The sequence below is a fragment of the Manacus candei genome, unplaced genomic scaffold (genome assembly GCF_025592945.1).
Source record: "Manacus candei isolate 608988 ecotype Guabito, Panama unplaced genomic scaffold, ASM2559294v1 h1tg000015l, whole genome shotgun sequence".
Lineage (NCBI taxonomy): Eukaryota > Metazoa > Chordata > Aves > Passeriformes > Pipridae > Manacus > Manacus candei.
In genome coordinates, this window is record NW_026138063.1 from 15,426,296 (window position 1) to 15,446,143 (window position 19,848).

The following is a 19,848-nucleotide window of genomic DNA, read 5'->3' on the forward strand; positions in this document are numbered from 1 at the left end:
GTCGTCCGAGTGAGCCCGTTCTGGCCTGGATGATCCGAGTTTGGGACTCTACAGGTGATGCAGTAAACCTTGATGGTGGTGAAGCGAGGTTCCTGAGGTCCATTGCCCAAGATGTGGGTATTGAGGAGGTGTTTGTGAGGGAATCGAAGCCCCTGTCTCTCTGGGCACGGCTCGTGGATGGTGTGAGAGAGAGGTTCATTTACAGAGATTCCTTGCAGGCAGATCATTACACCAAGAGCTGGAAGACCATCGAAGAAGGAATCCTACGGCTGAGAGAAATGGCATTGCTAGAAGTACTGTTTGGGGGGGATGGGCAACCTACCAACGATCCTGACAAGGTTAAGTGTACACCACAGATGTGGTGGAGCTTTACACGTATGGGGCCGTCCATACATAAAGGTTACCTGACATCACTGGAGGCTGGGGAGAAGCGGGAGCCAGTGATGTCTGTAATAAATAAACTTCGGTTGTACGACAGTATGATCGGAGGACCGATACAGGCCCGTATCTCCTCTGTAGAGACAATAGTTAATGAGCTCAAGGAATTAACTACAGGGTTGAAAGAGAAGATTGAGAGAAACAATCTCCATACGGCCCCAGTGAGAACCAGACACCCCTCAGCTAGAATGAACAGGCAGACCGAGCCGCACGAGTCAAGGTGTCACAGGTGGACTTGGACTGGCAGCACAAAGGAGAGTTGTTCCTAGCACGGTGGGCTCATGATGCCTCAGGCCATCAGGGCAGAGATGCCACCCATATATGGGCACGAGACCGAGGGGTGGACTTAACCAAGGACATTATTTCCCAGGTTATCCATGACTGTGAGACCTGTGCTGCCATTAAACAGGCTAAGAGACTCAAGCCCCTATGGTATGGTGGACGTTGGAGTAAGTACAGGTATGGGGAGGCCTGGCAAGTCGATTACATCACACTGTCACGAACCCGCCAAGGTAAGCGCTATGTGCTTACTATGGTGGAAGCCACCACTGGATGGCTGGAGACGTACCCGGTGCCTCACGCTACTGCCCGAAATACCATCCTGGGCCTTGAAAAGCAAGTCCTGTGGCGACATGGTACCCCAGAGCGCATTGAATCAGATAACGGAACTCATTTTAAAAACAGCTTAGTTTCCTGTTTTACAGTCCTTAGGATATTTGATAGACATTGAGCAGACAGGTTTTTCACAAAACTTCTGAACATGCTGTTAGTTTACTAAGCTTCTAGAAATAATCCACTTTATAAAGGTGATATTCCTTTTCTTTTGACTGGTTTTGCATTATTTCAGTCAGTGAGATGTACCCCGACCATCAGGTTTTACTCAAACAGCAGTAAGAGGAAGCAGTGGTGGTAGTTGAGACTGTACTTCTATTCCTAGATTCTTTCCTAACAGTGAATGGAGTGCTTGTGTCCAAAACATGGAATTTTTAACTTCTTTAGACCCAAATCCATTTGTGAATGTAATTCTGGCTTTGCAGCTTAATTTCTTTTTTCCTGTGGAGGGTAGGGGATGCTCCTCTGTTTGGCAAGTCCAGTTTCTCCTATTTTATCAGATTCCTGTTGCTGCCAGATTTGTCTTGATTTGGGTGGGAATACAAATGATTAGCACTGTCTTACAGCCTCTTCAGTACTTTAGTTCCACAGTCCCTCACTAATCCCTGTTGGGTGACTGTAACACCTGGAGGGTATATGGGAAGGTTGTTTTGATAGGAACTCATAATCCATTTCCCGGGGGTGGTGTTAGCAAATGTTTTCTGTGAGAGTAAGGGACCATTTTCATTTACTGTTTTGTTATTGGAATTTCAGCCCAAGATGTAAGTGGATAAAAGTAAATAAGGTCATTTGTTCAGAAAGAAATTAGGGAGTTGTGACAGGTACTCACTATCTTTAAGACTGTGAACTTTTAGTGAAGTTGTATAGAGGAATTCTTCAACTTGGTAGCAGCTATTATAGTGGTATTTGTGGGAATTAAAATCTTAAAGCAAATGTATCAGTATTGGCTCACTGAGGCTTGTGAATGCCGATGCCTCAATGCATTAAAAGTCACTTGTGAACCACAATGGTCATCCAAGTATTACGATGGTAACATGACCAAGAATTGTGGATGAGATTAGAAACTGTAAGTGAAAGTGAGCTCATGTCCTCAGGGTACAATAAAAACCTTCTCGTGCATGGGCTCTCTATTCCTTGGGAGGAACGAGCAAGGTAACCTTTCCTTTTATTATAAACTTGACCTTGAGACTTGAGAAACATGAGCAATATATTTCTCTTCTCTTAAATGTGCAATCAATTTGTCATAAACTTCAGTTTATTTAAACTTCAACTTACAATTCCAAATACATTTAAACAATTTTTTTAAATCAATATCTTCATACCTACAGCTGATAAAATTTCAAGCTGTGTATTGATTCGGTATAATAGCAGGCTTCTGCTCTCTGTCAAAAGCAAATTATTCATCCCACTTCTTGCTGTATAAGAAATTGGGAAAGCTGTGATCTGAAGACAGAATACCCCCCTTCTTCCTAGCAGAGTTTTGAAGCAGGCACACACTCCAGTGACCTCTTCAAAAGCACAGAGTAGTCTTTATATAAACAAACCGTGTCCAACCTTTTGTCACATTTCAACTCATCAGTAAATTTCGAGGAGATCATAAATGCTTTTTTTTTAAATGGAGTCATGATGTGGTTCTGAAAGCCAGACTGAGCTGGGCAATCAGCTTGTTAATTCTGAGGGTTGGTCCTGTCCTGTGCACAGGCCCGGGTGGCCCTTGGAGCTGTCAGTGGGTCGCAACACATGGAGAACTTTCTTCTACCCCCTTTCAGCCCCATTGTTGCAATCCTGACAGTATGAGAACTGAACTGGCTCACTGAGAGGTCAGGTAGGAATGGGAATTGTTGAGACCATGTAGCCTGGAGAAGAATTGGAAAGTGGAAGAAGTGGGTAAAGGTGGAAGATCCCTTTTAGCGATGTTAGCAAGGGGGGGATCTTAGAGCAGTACAACGTCCTTCAGGTCATTTTGTGTGCTGTAATCAGTATTTGTGAGCTTGTGCATCACTAGAAAAATCCCTTTCTGTCTTTGTACTGAATTATAACTACAGAAGTATGAAATTTTTTGTAACCTTTACCCTTCAGTGAATACTGTCATAATCTTTAATCCATACAAGAGTAGAGTTAATAATGGCTTTAAACTAGAGCAAAGCTTCTAGCAAATTAGAAGGAAAATGTAAGAAATAGCTGCTAAGTCTCTTCACCATCAAGTTTTTTATCCCTATATAACTTGGTGATCTTTAATTAAATGCAAATGTAAAATTATTTTCAGTTCATTGGATGTTAAGATCCTTCCAGCTAAGGGATGTAGACAAAAGTATATCTCAACAGGGTGGTGCAACTGTTCCATGTATTTGTCAATGTACTGGTAACTAGAAATTTAAAATCTCAAAATTAAAACTCATTGCAAGACTAGATTAATATCTAGAGCATTCTCTGATGTATCATACAGTATGTGAGCTGGTGTGAAGAAGCTTGTGTGAAGTCTCAGTAGTCAAAAAGATGCTGTTTTCAGCTCAGCTTAACTGAGAGAAACCTAGTGAGAGAACAAAAGATGAGCTTATAGATTGGCTACTTAAAAAAATCTGCAGCTACATTTTTGTTAATTCCAAATGTAGCTATGCTGATAAAAGTTGTATATAAAACTGTCCTAGTTAGAACAGCTGGGACCAGTTCATCACTGGATGGGTGTAACCCAAAACTGTGTATTCTATAGCCTTCCATGCCATTTCCCAGAAACTGTTGTCAATAGACACCCTCTGCCCAGAGCAGCCTGACTCCTCAGGCTATAAACTGGGTGTTAAGAGGCCTTCGAGATAGGAGGGTGCTTCTGTCCTCACACCCTTTGTGGAACTCCTCGCCCTGAGGGAAGTACTGAGCATTCCTGCCTGAACTGGAGAATATGTAATCTTGGAGTCTTGGAACTTTTTTAACCACTCATGGGATCCAGAGGAAGACTGCAGATCACAGCTCTCAACCAGACTGCAGCCACCACTCTTGACTGGACTGCAACCACCACTTTTCAACCAGACTGCAACAGCACTCTCACCAACAGGTTTTCCCCTCTCCTTTTACTTTGGACTCAGGGGGCCCAAAGAACACCACTCTGTTCATGCCCCAGGGTGCTGGGTTATATATTTGGATTTTGTGGGTTAAAACCAATTGTTTGTCTGTATAATTGTACTTACTGTATTATTTTATTTAATTATTATTCTGACTTATAATCTCTCTTTTGAGTTGAGTTCATTTCCCCTGCTGGTTTATTTTTAAACCAGCACAAAAACTCATAAAGATATTTTAGATCATCTTGTTTTAAGTGCTGCATGAGTGTTACTCCCTTTTCTGATATCAGACCCTGTGTACTTTATCTTGAATGACAATAAGCTGGTTTGGGGAATTAAAAGAACCTTCAAAGGTTCAAGTACTTGGGAATTATACCACATGTTTAATGCAATGTTCTCCTTATTTGGGCAATAGGGGACATGCTTCACCTCATTGATTTTGACATAAGCCATGAGTGCTGCTCCTATTCTTAGACATAAAGTTTACTGCTAGTACTGGCATGACACTGAGTATGTCTGAGAACATGCCTAAGAAACTAAGTCGCTTGAGGGCAGGAGTATCCAGTTCTAGGTTGCTGGGATCTGGGACTCGGCACTGTCAGGACTGGACAAGCAGCAGAACTTGAGGCTCAGCAGTGCAGTTCAGTGCATGGAGACTTTGGGCACTTGCAACTAAGGAAGAGTTTGAATCCAGCTTTGGATTTTATCCCTGTGTTGTGTGTTCTTGTCACGTGTACATCCACTCAGACCTGTCTTCATCCCTGGGATTCAAGATACTCAGTAACCTCCATCAGTGGTGCTTGTGGCAGTCACGTATATCTGTACAACATATATAGTCATGTAATACATACATCTGCATATAATATGTACGTTGCTAGTCATGTAATAAGTACAGCAGTGAGAGTAAATACAGCAAGTGGTGGGAGTAGTGGGGCTGTGGCATTTGGGATCGAGTCTGAGAGTGCTGACCATGAGCCAATTAATTTGGTGCCCCGGGATGTGCTGCATGAAGTCCTTAAAGGGGCATTTCCCCTGACGTGCTTTGGGCAAACCACACTGGGTGGTGGCTGTTCATTATACCACTGAAGTGCTATGGTTTGTACTCATTGAACTTGTGTGGTAGGCCTTGGCTGTGTTTCCAAGTTCTTTGTGCTGTGTAAACTTGAGTCATAATTACTGCTGTTGTCAGGTGCCAGTTGATTTGTTCTGATGACACCTTGGGATTTTGCTCAGTCTCAACTACATGGTGAGATCTTTGCTTTCAAATTAGGTTCAGGTAGTTTTATCTTCCATTTACACCTTGGTTTAAGGCAGCCATTCTCATTTCATTTTTGTGTCTTGTAGGAGGGAAAACTTTGGATTCATAGGCTGCAGCCTTTTAAGTCAAATAAAAGTGATTAAATGAAGCTTTTAAACTCACTACTCTTCTCAAATTATTTTATTTTGTTAAAAACTTCTAATATCATTTAGTGGTCAAGTCCCTTAGTTTTCCTTTGTTGAGTCTCTCTGATCACCTTGTCTGTTACCTACTTGGACTTTTCTGAAGGCATACCATTGCTCACAGTAAAAGCTGGAAGAAGAAGTTACACCTGCAATTCCCCCATCATACACATCATGGTGGGAGTTCCTTTCAAATGCTTCCTAAGAGCTACTTTCTACCATTGTTTTCAAAATACAAATTACTGTGTGATAGCTGAAGGTGGTGACTTATTTCCCACTCTCTGTGTGACTTGTTGGATACACTCCTTTTTGAAGTGCTTCATGAAGTGACAAGCCGGATGTTACATGGTATTCCTGCCTTTTGCAGTTTGTAGGCTGAATTTATTTCTTGTATGTGTATATGAAGGATAAAACTGGGACAAAGTCATCTGAAGAGGACTCAGAAAAAAAGTTGGCAGATCAATGGAATTTTCTTATAGGGATACAAAATCTGTAATTTAAATTCCAGAAATTTGCTAACAAAGTTGCATTTCTGTTGCGTGGGATACCAAGAAATGAATCTTACTTGTACATACAGATACTTTCACTAAAATTGGTCTTTTTTTAATCTCAATTTCTTCAAAAAGGAGGTGGATATTGAAATTTTTTTTTAGGAACAAGATAGGGAAACACTTCCTGGGAGCAGGTGGAGTTCTGATAAGTACTTCATAATTTTGAAATTCTACTGGTCAGAAAACTGAGACACAAAGAAGCAGCATATGTGTAACAGGTGGTCTAAACCATGTAGATGCTGTGCATAAATTAGTGGTTTAACACTGAGCCTGTACTGATTAATAAGGAATCTTTTTGTTACCGCTGTCTTCTGAAATCAGCCTTGTAGTACCATAACTTGGAAGTCAGTACTATGGAGAGAGGTGGGAAGAATATAAATTAATCTCTAGTGGAATGCAGGTTTCTTTTTCTTGAAACTGATCACACTTTCCTCTTAGCTGACCCAGTCACTTGGAATAATTTTCATTTTGCAGTACTCTTGATCAAGTAAATGAAAAAAGTGCTCCTTGTTGATGATAAAAATCATTCTAGTATCCTAAACTATCTCCTTTTTTTGATGTGTACCATGAAGATTTAATGTCGTAACAGTTCGAGTAATTATCCAACAGTTGTCTTCATTTGTAGCTGTTTAGTAGTGATGTAATATTTACATAAAAATGACACTTCATGTGGTAAACTGGCCTCTGGCACTGAGGAGGATCTTGGTGTGGTGCTGGTCTATGCGAAGGTCTGATTGTGAAGTACTGATAATTTGAGAAGAGAAACCAGGATAAGTGTGGTAAATCTTAATTTTCGAGGGCAGAGTGTTTTGTTACGTAACTTTATTCTTTTCTGCTATTAGGTTTTACTCACTACATGTGCCTTATAGGGACAATTGAACAGTAAGACTTTGGATCATAGAAAATAAACGTAAGAAGGAAGGTAATGTCATTCTGCAGATGACTGTTTTCTGGTTTGTTTTGTTTCTGGCACTGGGATTCAGCTTCAGTATCACAGAAACTTTACAACAGATTTGACTTTTAACTTGTAAGGAGAATAGGTACAAATGAACAACAATTTTGTTGTAGCTAGAGCTTGATTATCTGGGCTTTTGTAAATTTAATGCTCAAACTGGCTTTTTAATGTCATTGGCATAAGCAATTAGGAAACAGATGTTCTAGAAGAAGCTACAAGTCAAAGTTTACAAAGTCAGACAGTTTGGCTGGCTCCTTGTACCGTGCAATATAGGACCAAAAGGCAGAATTATGGGAGCAGATTATAAACCAAGGCTTAGATAATGACGGGGCAATCTTAGTTCAGATAAAGCAATCCTCGTGTCTCAAGTGCTTTGGCTCCAAACTTGTCTTTATGCAGCTTCATTTCAGTAGGAACCAGCTAAAGAACAAAAAGGTTGAGTTTTATGTTTTTCCATCTGTGTGGTGCAAGCACAAGCAGCAATTGGGGATGAAGAGAATCTCCATTTTGAGGCCATCTGTGTCGGTTCTTTTGTCTGAACCTGACAAGAGGTCATGGCAGATGGTGGGGTCACAAAGTCTGGCTTCCTGAGCTTGACAAAATGTGTTCATAAAGCTGGAAGAATACCAACTGTTCATACTGGCTGAAGAGCATTGTGGAGAAGGACTGTAATAGTTTATGGACAATACCTTCTGGATCACTAAGCTTGACAGCAAATAACTTGTTAAAGATGAACCTGGTTTGCTTATATGTAAATGGATTAAAACTGCTTAGCAAATGTGTTCTTAACTGTGGTTTATTTGAGTAAATTACTTGTAAAGCCTCTTAAAGAAAGAGAGGTCAAACTGCATCATGAATTTTGGCCAGAGCTCCAAATGATATATTTGGAGAGTTTGTGTGGAAGGATGAGAAAGGTGAAAAAAGAACAAGCACAAAGATCATAATTTTCAGATGCAATGCAAAAATTCAGCTTTTGCTCTTTTCCATGACCTCTGTAGCCTTGAGGCTTTTCTATGACTCTTCTTCAGGTTTCAGGATTGCTGCACAGATGCAGTGGCCCCTTTCCCCAGGCTGTAAATAGATATCTCTCAGTAGCACCTTCTCTGAGGTCAGAGAAAAATTATTCTTATTTTCTTGGATGCTTTGTTGTAAAAGTGAAATGTACAAATTTTCACAGGAGAATGTCTTAGTAGAATTGTGTGGTGTTCACATGCTGGAGCAACTGCTTAATCATGGCTGCAATAAATGGAGGCACTAAGGATTAAATACAACTCATTCAGCAGGAAATGGAGGACACCTCTATGTTGAGTAAAATGGTTTTCCACTGAAAGTTTTATTGATACGGTGTCCGAATAAACCAAGACACGTATAGAAACAACCTAGAATTTAATATTCTGGGCTGTCCAAAACTACTAATGCAGTGATGGGAAGTGGTGGTAGAGTGCCCCATTAGCTGTGCACACGCTGGAACAATTCCTAGCACTTTCCTCGAAGGGGGCAAAGGCGCTGCCTGTTCTCAGAACTCATGTAGGTTAAAATACAGAGGAATTAACATGAATTTCACCCTGCTTTTGTAGTGCTGAGTTCTGCTGTAAATGGTTGTAACTCATATTTGGTAACTAGTTTAGGTATCTTCTTAATTTTACTGAGTTGATTCCACACTTGAAAGTGTGAACATTTCTCTCTCTTACACATCCAAGTGCAATTCAAATGTCTTTTATAGTTCATTTTTAACTGCAGGTAGTACTTATGAAGTACTTTCGAAGTACTTAAACACTTTGACAAGTTAATTCTATCTTTAAAATGGTTTGTGCTGCCAGCATTGATTTGTAACTTTTCTTCTGTTCTCTCTAAGACTTCTGGAAGCTTTCATTTAAAAAATAAGTCACTTTTAAGTATTTTTCAATTTTTCAAATTTTTGTCTTTTCCTGAAATTCTAATAATATAATTCTAATTACACAGATTTAATAAAATATTGAAAAGATGAGTTTGAACAGCAATGTTTTTTCTTGCATGTTTCCTAAAAATACTGAATGTTTTCCATATATATACATTTCATTAAAAACTTTCTCTGTTGTTGGTGGCTAAAGACACAATGGAGAGAAGTAATTCACTTCCCTTTTATAAAGACATACTCTGCATTAGGTGCAAAAGATTGCATGGTTTTAATTAAAAAGCTTCAGTAATGGCATGACATGCTTTGCTAACACATTAATGTAATTAGGCCTCTCTTTAAGTTGGTGTCTGTGTATAGGATTTCATCTCTGCCTGTCCCAAGCAATGTACATTTTTAGTATCTGTGAAGAACCTGACTGTGGTGGTGATTGATTTTATCAAAAAGTGGGGTTTCACCTAAGATATTTCATTAACTTTCTTACAGGATGTTCCTTTTAAAGATTCTGTGAAGATGAAAAGGGATATCTTATGGTTTTACGAAATATAAAGCAATACTGTCTGACATGACGGCTAAAAATGTAAGTATAACTCTGCAACATGTATTACTTTGTATATTGGCACGCTACCAGTCACTGCTGGCTTTCAGAACTGTATGGACAGACATAAGAAATCAAGCACTAAGACCTTCAAATTGAAAAATCTTGTCTGATTTTTGTACACCACAAATGTATTATCCCATCATCTTCTGCTGTGTTTTGATAAATTTAAACTGGCTTGAAGCTCTTTAAGGATGTGGAGTCCACTCAGCTGTGGGTCAGGTTGATAAGTGAGGCAATGCTTTGTGCTGTTCCCTTATTGATTCTTTCGGGTCCCTTCCAACTTGAGATACTCTGTCAGTCTGTGATTCTCCTAATATTGCTCCAAACTCACCTGAGAGCTGCTCATTGTGTTGAATCTTGTCACCTTTGCAAAATCCTTCTACTGAGTCTGCCTCAAAACTCAAGAAAGAACAGAAAGACTGCATATTTCTCTACTTATGTCAGTACACTCTTGGTTTCTAGAAGACCAAGGGTGTTCCTGTTTCTTCTCTTGCTGCATTAACAAGCCTGTAGTGTGGTGTCTGGAGGCTCCATGTTTGACTCCTCTATCCCAGGTTCTAAGGATGCTTATGAAGTGTCTAACATCCTGACCTGAATTTTCTGCTTAATTTTGCTTCCTGTGGTACACAATTTGTATAGAGAACAGTTCTGATTAAGTTTGGTGATCACTAAGTTGAGCATGACTTTGGGCCCTGGGCAATTTGCCTGTTGACAGCCTTTGACAGGGCATCCTGAAGTCTGGGTAAATCTGAACAGGTTCAGGAACCAACCCCAAAGAAGTGCCCCATGGTAAAAGTGCAGGTAGCCCAGAGTGGTGCTCTGTTCAGTAACTGCAAAAGCTTTTGTGCATGTTGGGTTACACTGGTGCCAGGGGCATAGTTTGGTTAAATTAATTCTCAACTCTCAGAAGTTTCTGTTGGCTTTATTAGTAGCTTCATTTGGTGTGTAGTTCCAGACTTTGAGGTGTCTTACATCTCACTTTTTGATTCAGGCTTACCAAGACAGAAGATAATTTGATATGTATATGCAAAGCCTTTTGACTTATTATTTTGTAGGTCATCTTAATCTCTAGTTTCAATAAGTAGTTCTACTGATGTATGTGGAACAGCTGAACAAATCCAGATCACTTGTGGTTTTGACCTTTTGTTTGATACAGTCAAAGGATAAATACCAATCCCAATAAAATCTCTGGAGTGTTGCATGATGGAGTCAGAGTGGCATAGGTTGGAAGGGATCTCAGGAGGCCATATATTGTGCTGCTTTGTGTAAAGCTCTTTGACACTGGAATCCAGTGGCTTGGTGCTTTGTTCAGGGCTCCATCAGGGTTCTGGGTTTTGAAAGTCTCCAAGGACAGACATGAACCTTCAGTCTGGGCAACCTATTCTTGTGCTGAATACAGACATGTGGTTTTGCAAGGCTATGGTTACTTTATAGAAGAGATGTTTTATTGGTATGTATGCTTTGAAATTTTGCAGGGTCGTATGCTTTGTGGCCTTATTTGTAGCACTTCTTCAGGTTTTCCAAACCTTAGTTACTTAGACTTGCACACTCAGGGTATCAGTGTCAGCCCTAGTGTTTTCTGATGTTGTTAGAAGGCCCAAGAATGCTTCTGAATTTGCAGAGTTGGGGGGTTTAGCATATGCCTGTTGGTTTCTGCAGTTCAAAACCTGTTTCAGATGCAAGGTTAGTGTTTGTCTGTTATGTTGTTGGATATGGTTTAATGATCTGCAGAGTGAGCTGAGGGAGAGAACTTCTCTGTGAAAGTATTTCTATCTTTTTTTTCCTTTATGTTGAAGCATCAAGGAAAGCGAACACCAAAGTACTGGAACTTGGGCAGCTTCCTGAAAACTCTTAAAGGGCACATATCTTTCATTAAACTTGTACACACAGGGAAGCTGCCACCTCTGTGTTCTGAAATCACTGCCCCCAGCTGGGACAGAGTCTGGGCATGTTTGTGATCCTTCTGCATCACAGCCAAGTGCAGTGAGTTTAGGCTAAAATGGCCTTTCATCTCCCATGCCATAAGCTGGGGTGAGCAGCCTTCCCTCCAAGGAAGCTTGTGCTTCAAGCACATGCCAAAATGTTTCCATAGATTGGATGTGTATGCAAGATGAATAATGTTCCCCATCACTGTTTTTCCTTCCTAACTTTTTGAGTACAGGACTGGAAAATTATCCAGACTGGCTCACTGTTCACTTCCTTTAAATGCAGGACACTTTCTACCATCTGCTTGTGAAATATTGTTTATGGGTAATTTCACCTTCCATAAAAAACTAATCCAAACAAAGCAGCTACAAATAATAAAATGTTGAGTAAAAGTTACAGATTCTCTTGGAGATGAGATGTTGTGTATATATAATATACATTGCACCTGGATGTAATTCTAATCACTCTATCTTATTGGGCTATTTCATTCTTTGCTTATATCATAAAATGTGTTTTTCTTGCCTGTTTTTTACTTCCATTCCCATCTGTCCTTCAGGTAAGAAGGCACCAAAACAGAATTGAGAAATGGAGGAAAAAATGAGCAAATATTCATGGTAAACTTATTGTTAGGACCAAATAAATAATATGACTAAAGCAGATTTTTTCAATAAGTCTGTTAGTTTTGATTGTTGGCTCTGAATTTTTATCTATGTGAAGTTATTTGTCACTGCTTCTCAGGGTGGTTGTCTTGTTGTAGATGAGGTCAGTTAAATGGGTGTGATAGCTCTCCTTTCACATGGAGGAAAGTTTAACTGCTGCAGTTGGTCTAGGAGACTTGCCCTGAGCAGTATGTCAAGCCTTAGAGAAGGCTGGGAAGCTACGAGAGCTTGTTGTGATTCTTTTTTCCTTTCCCCTCATCCCATTTGGACAATTAGTTGCCTGATAAAAAAGGCATAATACTTCAGTGGAAGTATTTAACAGTGTGCAAAGGCCTGCTAAGTGCTTTCTCCATCTTACTTCATGGCTGGGCTCATCATGCCACAGATGGACAGGAGCAGCAGTGCAGGTCCTGCCATTCCCAGTAATCCACACTCTGGGGCACTGTTATAAAGCAGAAATATCACATGAGACATACAAAAATAACAGATTATACCAATTAAGCGTTTGATCGTTTACTGGTTTTAGTTTAGGAGTGGTTAAATTACAAGATCCCAGAAGCAGTGGGATCCAGATAACAACCTGGCCTGAGTCCTCTAACACTGAGATGGAATACTGTGAAGGTCTGTTCTGCTGCAGTACTGTAATATTATATCACACATTGCTACTTCTGAGGGCTTAGTTATGATTATTCCTCTGTAAGAGAAGCAAATTCCTTTAAGTCTGCCATATTTTTCATTTAAGTTCTCACGAAATTCAAGTTTCTTTTCAAACTCTTCTAAACTTAGATACAAAGAGTATTTAATTTAGAAAAGTGCTGCTGTTTATTGGATGCTCTTTATAAATGTGCTCTTAGGACCATGGTAATGAAAGTAACATATTTATGTGCAAACTGAAATTCTGCTATAATCTTATGTCATTTGGAAAACTGAAGGACAACATACACACAAAAAAACCCTCAAGTACTTTTTTATATTGCCTTAAATATGGATTCAGTTAAATAATCTAAATCTTTTAGAGAATGAAATGTAAATGTTAGACTTTTCATTCTGACACTGCACATGTACATCACCTTCAGTGTTTAATTGAAGTGCTGATATGAATCAATAGGGAAATGCAGTTGTAAATTTAGAGCTGAATGTTCAGTTGTGAACAAATTGCAGTGGTGTCTTTGGGGATGTTCATCATAATTATTATCCCTTCTCCTGAGATGAATTGAGGCCCTTTTCTCTAACATTATATTTATCCCTGTGGACCCCTGTTCTTTCTCTGAATTTAGAATTACTCCTATTTGTGTTCCTTCTGGCAGAGGCAAGGGGCCTGGGGAGAAGCTGTTGTTTGTGCAAAGGCAGCAGTAGCATGATCCAGGAGTGCTGGCTCTTCCCTTGGCAGTGGAATGGCCTTCCAGTGCTATTCACTGTGCAGTTACCAACCTCTCCAACCTCTAGTTTAAACTTCTCCTCGAGAACACATTCCAGTGTAAGGAACCACAGCGGCTTCTTGCCAGACGAGCTTTCCTTGCACCCAAGCACCTGGGGGGGAAAATACCAGAGTGCTTCAGTTTTCCATATGGATCTGCTCCCAGATCGTGATAGGAGAGGTTTTGCTTTTGTTTTCATGCCTTCATTCCCTTGCCCTGCTCCAATCCCGGTGTTCCCTCCCCAGCCCCGCTGCATTCTGCTGCACTGCTGCCGCCTGCTGGGAGACAGCCTGGGAAATGGGGAGGGAACATGGGACACTCTTGCTCTCTTTCAAAACAGCTTCTGGTGGTACCATTGCCTGCAACAGCCAAAGCACCTGGCTGCCCCTGGGAAACAGTGATGAGAGTCTAGGGGGGTGTGCCAGGACAGACAGGCAAGGGCAAGTGGGATACTAACAACATGTGAGATAAACTGGGGGACTGCACTGAGCATCTTTAGGGCTTGTTTACAGAAGCACCTAATTAGCTCATTTAGGCAGTGTTTTACAGTCACAGTAGTGCAGCAACAGTTAATCATTTTGTGTGTCCCCTGATGGTGAAAAAATCTTGATAGAAATAGTTTCACACAATGCCGTGTGCAGTTTTTTCCCTACAAAAATTATTTACTGAATACAAGTTCTTTAGTGGAACCAAGCGTCTGAATGCTTATGGTAGGTATTTTTCATGTGTAGTTTATTTTAGTTACTGTTTAATTTATCTAAAATTAAATTATGTTCTAATCTAAGATTATTAAAATTCTACAAGCGGCCCTAACATCGGTTCCATTGTTGCTCCATACATCTGTAAAATAAAGCAAATATTTGATCCTTGGTCATATAATTGTTTTCTCTTAACTTGGATACCAGGCCCCTTTGTCCCAATTACTTACAGAAGTACTCAAATCTTATAGTGTTTTAAAAAGAGTTTTTTTGTATTTAGTTTAGTTGCCTAATGCCCCAGCAGAGCTCAGTCCCCCAGTGCTTCTCCCAGCTTGGAAGCAAAAGAGAATGCTTTGTTGGACAGAGGTTTCTAAGGTGGTGTGACCATAATGTGCTGAAGCTGCAAAGTGCCTTACCATTCCTTGCTGCTGCTGGGCCCATCCCTTGTTACCTGGGTACGAGGGACTTTCCATCTCTTCCCTCCCTCATCCAGGAGCTGTGATCTTACATTTTTCTGTACAAACTGCACCTTTCCCTGCTTTGTGTACCTGCCAAAATCTGAGATGCACCATTCTGTGTATGATTTCAGTTCTCCATGTATCCGATAACTTACCCTAAGTAAGTATTATTTGCCTCTTGCCCACAGGGTAAGTCAGTTCATCTCTGGAAGCTGGGGAATGTATCTAAAATGCATCAATAGTCACATCTCAGACCTGTAGACCCTGTGCAGCTTAATACTGAGGGTTCTGGACATCAGGCAGGTTTGTGCTGTTATTGGTGGCAGCTGCTCCATTTGACTTGGAGGGGACAGTGACTTACACCATAACAACCAGAATGGGCTGCTTGGGTCACATGTAGTGCAGTAGCAGAATATAACTGAACTGAATTCTTTGCCTTGAATCTCATGCTCTTGTTATACTCTACTGTCCATAGGATTATGATGGTTCATAATGCAGAACAGATTACTTTCATAATATTATTAGTTGTGCATTAGAAAACAAAGAAAGGTTTATCGTATTTTAAGACTTCAAAAATGTTTTGTTCAGGTTGGTGTGACTTCCACAAATGGAGACTTGAAAGGATTTATAGATCAGAACCAGAGTCCAACAAAAGGTAAGAGAATTCTATTTGTATACGTAGAAAAGAAGTGTACATTAAGACTTATTTCACTGTATATGGTTGATTCACGTTTGGGAGACTCGGAACTTAAATGGTAGATGTTTTATTACTGACATATAAGTGTCAGTAGAAAAGACTGGAATATCTTCAGACTTTCAGAGGGGAAAAGAGGGTGTAGTAAAAGTAATTTAATTAGAGGCTAAAATAAGCCCATTTTTTCATTCCTTCATGGTGAATAATATGCCGAATTTCCTGATTTCTACTCCACCCTTAAAGTTCCCATACTCTGTTGTCAAAATGGCAGAGAAGGTTAAGCATGACTTCATGCTTTTAAGTGTTCTGCACTTAATATATTTTGTCCTGTCCTGTTTCATCTTATTATTTCTAGATTAATCACTTTTGACTCAAAAACAGTTTATGATCAGTCATAACAGCTACAGTATTCCAGTAAAAATAAAGCTGCAACCCCTTATATATATTAGAAAACTTGAGGATTTGCAATTCAGAGAACATTTCAATCAACCTGTCTAAGTAAAGTTTGCTGTCATCCACTGCAATAAACAAATGCATGTACTAGCTGGAAGAATGATTTTTTGGCTCAGGGCATCAAAACAAGAGAGTCTAAACAGAAAATGGCTAAAGCTTCAGTATCTTCCCAGTTTTCTAAACTTTGCAGAACATTACAGACTGATGGTAGGCCTCTGAGAATTATTTATTGTGCATTGCTGAGATAATTGCCCTTTGTGCTTCATTATTTTGTGATTATTATGTCGTGGTTCTAGGGAAAAAGACTAAAATAAGTGCAACGTTTTCAAATAATTTCTGAGGCAAGCAATGGATTTATACAGAAAATAATTGAATAACTTTATAAGTACAGGACAATATTGTTAGTAGTAATATCTCAGTGATCCTTATCCCACTCTTTATCAGACTGTGCTCCTGGAATGATGGATGTATTATTTACCTCCATTTTGGTATATTTTCTGCAATATTATGATCTAGTGAATTTTTTTTAACCTTGAGATATGATTAAAAATCACTGACATCTCTTTTGAGATATAACATCTCGTTCACAATGACTTACTCTTCTTAGAGAATCAAATATTCCATAAAAGCTGGAAAAACTTGTATAGATACAGCCAATGTCTAAGCTATCTCTTACTTTCAATCTGAAGTGTCTTTTACTTATTTCTTTTGGCATGTCCACTGTTGGACTTTGGAAATTAGGGAGGGGGGAAGAAACTCAGAACAGACATTCAGATCCATTGTATCTTATCAGGGCTTTGTGAGCTTCCTAATGAAGACAGTTTTTATTGTTTTATCCATTACTGAAGTTAAAATAAAGTAAAAATAAAAGCAGTTTATTGCTACATATCTGGGCCTATCTATAATGTGCCTTCATAGTATTGTTAAACTGAGGCATGATGGATTTATGATACCTTCAAGAGCAAAGGAGAGAGGCCAATTGCTCAAAGAAGGATCTTCCTGAAAGTATCAGATTTCAAGTGCTAGAAATTTTTGCTTAGAAAAGTTGCATTTAAATCATTTTTTTTCCAAATAGATAATTGTGGTGTGTGTTTGTTTGTTATTTGCCTCTAGTACAAACATACTAGTTTACTACCAATATTGCATTAAAGGAGCGTTTCCGATTCCAGTGCTGAGCTATGAGCACATAGAAAATTCCTTGCAAAATGTCTTCCTTTTTAATAATGAACTCTGATCTTTTATTATACTGTGAAATCTGTTGTGTAACCCTGGGTTTACTGGGTTTAATTTTGAAAAATGCCGAACTGTTCTAGGTAAACCCACTGCTCTGCCACTTTGCCCAATAACAGTAGAGTGCAGCCTGGATCTTTGGGGATGCTGTTCCAAACTGCAGGAAGGTGTCCTGAGACACCAAGTTGGCTGTTGCTCATTCTGCAGTCTCTCTCTCTCTAGCATTAGCACCACGAGATAAGATTATGTTGAGGAAATTTTCTGTCTTTGTGTCTGTTATTAAAAATGTGTAATCAAAATAGCTAATTACTTGGCCCTTGCACTCCAAAATTACTTCCTCTGCTTTTTTTCTCCTCTTCTTTTCTTCTGTTCTTTTTTCTTCTGGCTTAACTTCCAAAATCCCTTTTTCCCCTGGACCATCTGAAGCAGTTACTCTGTTTCTGCTGTTGCAGTATCAGTTTGATCAGGCTCCATTTATCTTTCCCACCATGACCTTTAGTGTCCATGCACAACCTCTGGGTATTCTCCTGGTTTATTTTGCTACAGGAGAAGTTAATGCTCACAGACTACATCTTTTTATTATGCTGTACCTATTTTTTATTAAGTCCTGATTGGGCTTATTGCACAGGACTGCTCTAATGGAATGAACTTGTTCATGATGTGCTTGAAGAGACCTGCTAAAATGACCCAGACATCAGAATTGGTTATCCACAGAGTTGTGCCTGGTACTTTTGAATTCATGCAGTTGTTAACTCCTGTAAATTTGTTTGAAATTGAGCAGTAAAAGACTGAAAATGTACTGTTCAGTTTAAGCCTAAAGTACACTGAAATATTATCTGCCCCAGTTTGCTTTTTCTTTTCTACAGATCTCTTTGATTTGAGGTATTTCTAGATACGTACGTGCTTCTACAGACTATGGAATTTTTAAAAGTTAGGTTTGTGGCCCAGTAATTTTATGCAATGAATAAACAAATAAGTGTCCCAAGAAAATACTTGTGTACTAATAGCATGATAATAATTCAGGTTTTCTATATGCTGTTATAATAGCTGATCTTGGAAATCAGTTTATGCTGTAGTGTAATAAAGGATCCTGAGGGCACATCACTATGTTATTGCAAAATATCCTGATGGACTGCTGATATTTCACAACTCTGAACTGGGGTTTTCTGCCACAGGCTGTATTAATTTAAATGGCTATTCATCGAGACACTTTTAAAATGTGGACACTTGTTTAGAGCTCTGAATATGAAATCCAAATTACCAACACTTCCCTGGTGTTTTGTTTGGAAATTCAAAAGCTTTTTTTGTTGTAGGCATTGTGTGTAACCCCAGCTGGCTGGGCTGTGCTCCCCATCAGCCATGGTTTCCTTCAAACTGGCTATGACAGATTCTATAGATTCTCCAGTTGACATTGTTTCTGATTCTCTTTGCAACTAAGCTGCAGACCTAAGAGATTTAGTTATACAGGAAGGAAAATCACTAAAATCTCTTTAGCTTCATATTTGTATAGAAGTGCATGTTGTTTGTGTGAAGTTAGGCTATTTAGGGTTCCACATAATGATTTAAAGTGAGTCTTGTGGGATGGTTAGTGTGTGCATGTGAGGGTACATGTACATAAACATGAATAACTTTATCTGTGACTGCTTGAAGCTGAAGATCATTTAAATTGAATTTTTCTTTGTGCGTGCAAGTAAAAATATTGCACAAATGCCAGGAGGATTAATAATTATGTAGTGATGATGTTTTTTTAAAATATGAAATTATAGCAACACTGATTTCTCTCCATGAGAAACAGCAATAGTGGTGACTGAGGGATGGAAAAATAATTTATGCAGAAGCAAAGTGCTTTTGTTCTGAGAGAAACATACTTACATGCACTGGCAGATTTTTATTTTGAGTTTGCATCAGTGAGGAGCAGGCTCAGTTTGGGGTGGCTTTATGTGCATTGCAGTTGAAGCTCCTCGATGAGAGTTTTAAGTCTGTTTCTTTCCCATGTGCTTGGGTTTCCATAGGTAAATGGGAATAATGACACTGACCTCCTTTGTGCCTTGAAAGTGCTGCTGAGAAACATTATATAAGAATTGAGTATTATTATACAAATCATTCTAGTTTGATCCATCTGAGCTGACCTTTTTCATCCACGCAGTGAGATTACCGTGACTCGGAGGCTGATGGGTCTCATTGTGTTCAGCTTATCACTGTACTCACTGCTGTTGTGCCATGGGACATAAATCAGTGTAATCTTTTTTGTCCCCCAATGATGGGTGTTATTAAGACTTGGCATTTATTTAGAATTTGGTCATGTTTAAAGCCTTTACGGTTGCTTTGTGATAATATATATATAGTTACTTTGACCATGTTTCTGCTTTCAGTTGAATACAGAAATCTGTTGAATGTTTTGTGGCATCTACTTCCTCCTACTTTTTCTGTGCTGTTTCGTAAATAAGACTTGAAGAGATTGCTCTTGTTGGTGTTTGCTGTTCTATAATAGTACTTTACCTTCAAAGCTTTAGAATTACCAACTCCTCAGCAAACACAGGTGCCCTAATCTCAAGAACTTGGTGTAAAATACAGCAAGTCATCTTAGCAAGCAAGTGCCTGTTCCCTCAACTGGTTGTACTTGTGTTAGCAGTTCTCACTTTATGGTGATGCTTTCTCTGCTCTGGGACTGGTCCTGGCCAGCTCCAGGTCTGGCAGTGGTTCCTGGGCTGCTGCTGTGCAAGGGCTGTGGGCAGGGCAGGGTGCTCTTGGAAGCTGCATTTCTC

General features: G+C 39.5%; 1 protein-coding gene across 5 annotated transcripts in view; it reads left to right on the top strand.

Moving 5' to 3' along the window:
- Positions 1–19,848, top strand: part of TFDP2 (transcription factor Dp-2) — a 57,071-nt gene that overhangs the window by 6,112 nt on the left and 31,111 nt on the right. For 4 of the 5 annotated variants that reach the window (XM_051781222.1, XM_051781223.1, XM_051781224.1 and 1 more), the window contains exons 2-3: positions 9,433–9,526; positions 15,295–15,361. In XM_051781222.1, coding sequence (XP_051637182.1) covers positions 9,512–9,526; positions 15,295–15,361 — 82 coding nt within the window. In that variant the 5' untranslated portion in view covers positions 9,433–9,511. Of the gene's footprint in view, positions 1–9,432; positions 9,527–15,294; positions 15,362–19,848 lie in introns of those variants that run through there. The other variant, XM_051781226.1, reaches the window with a different exon arrangement.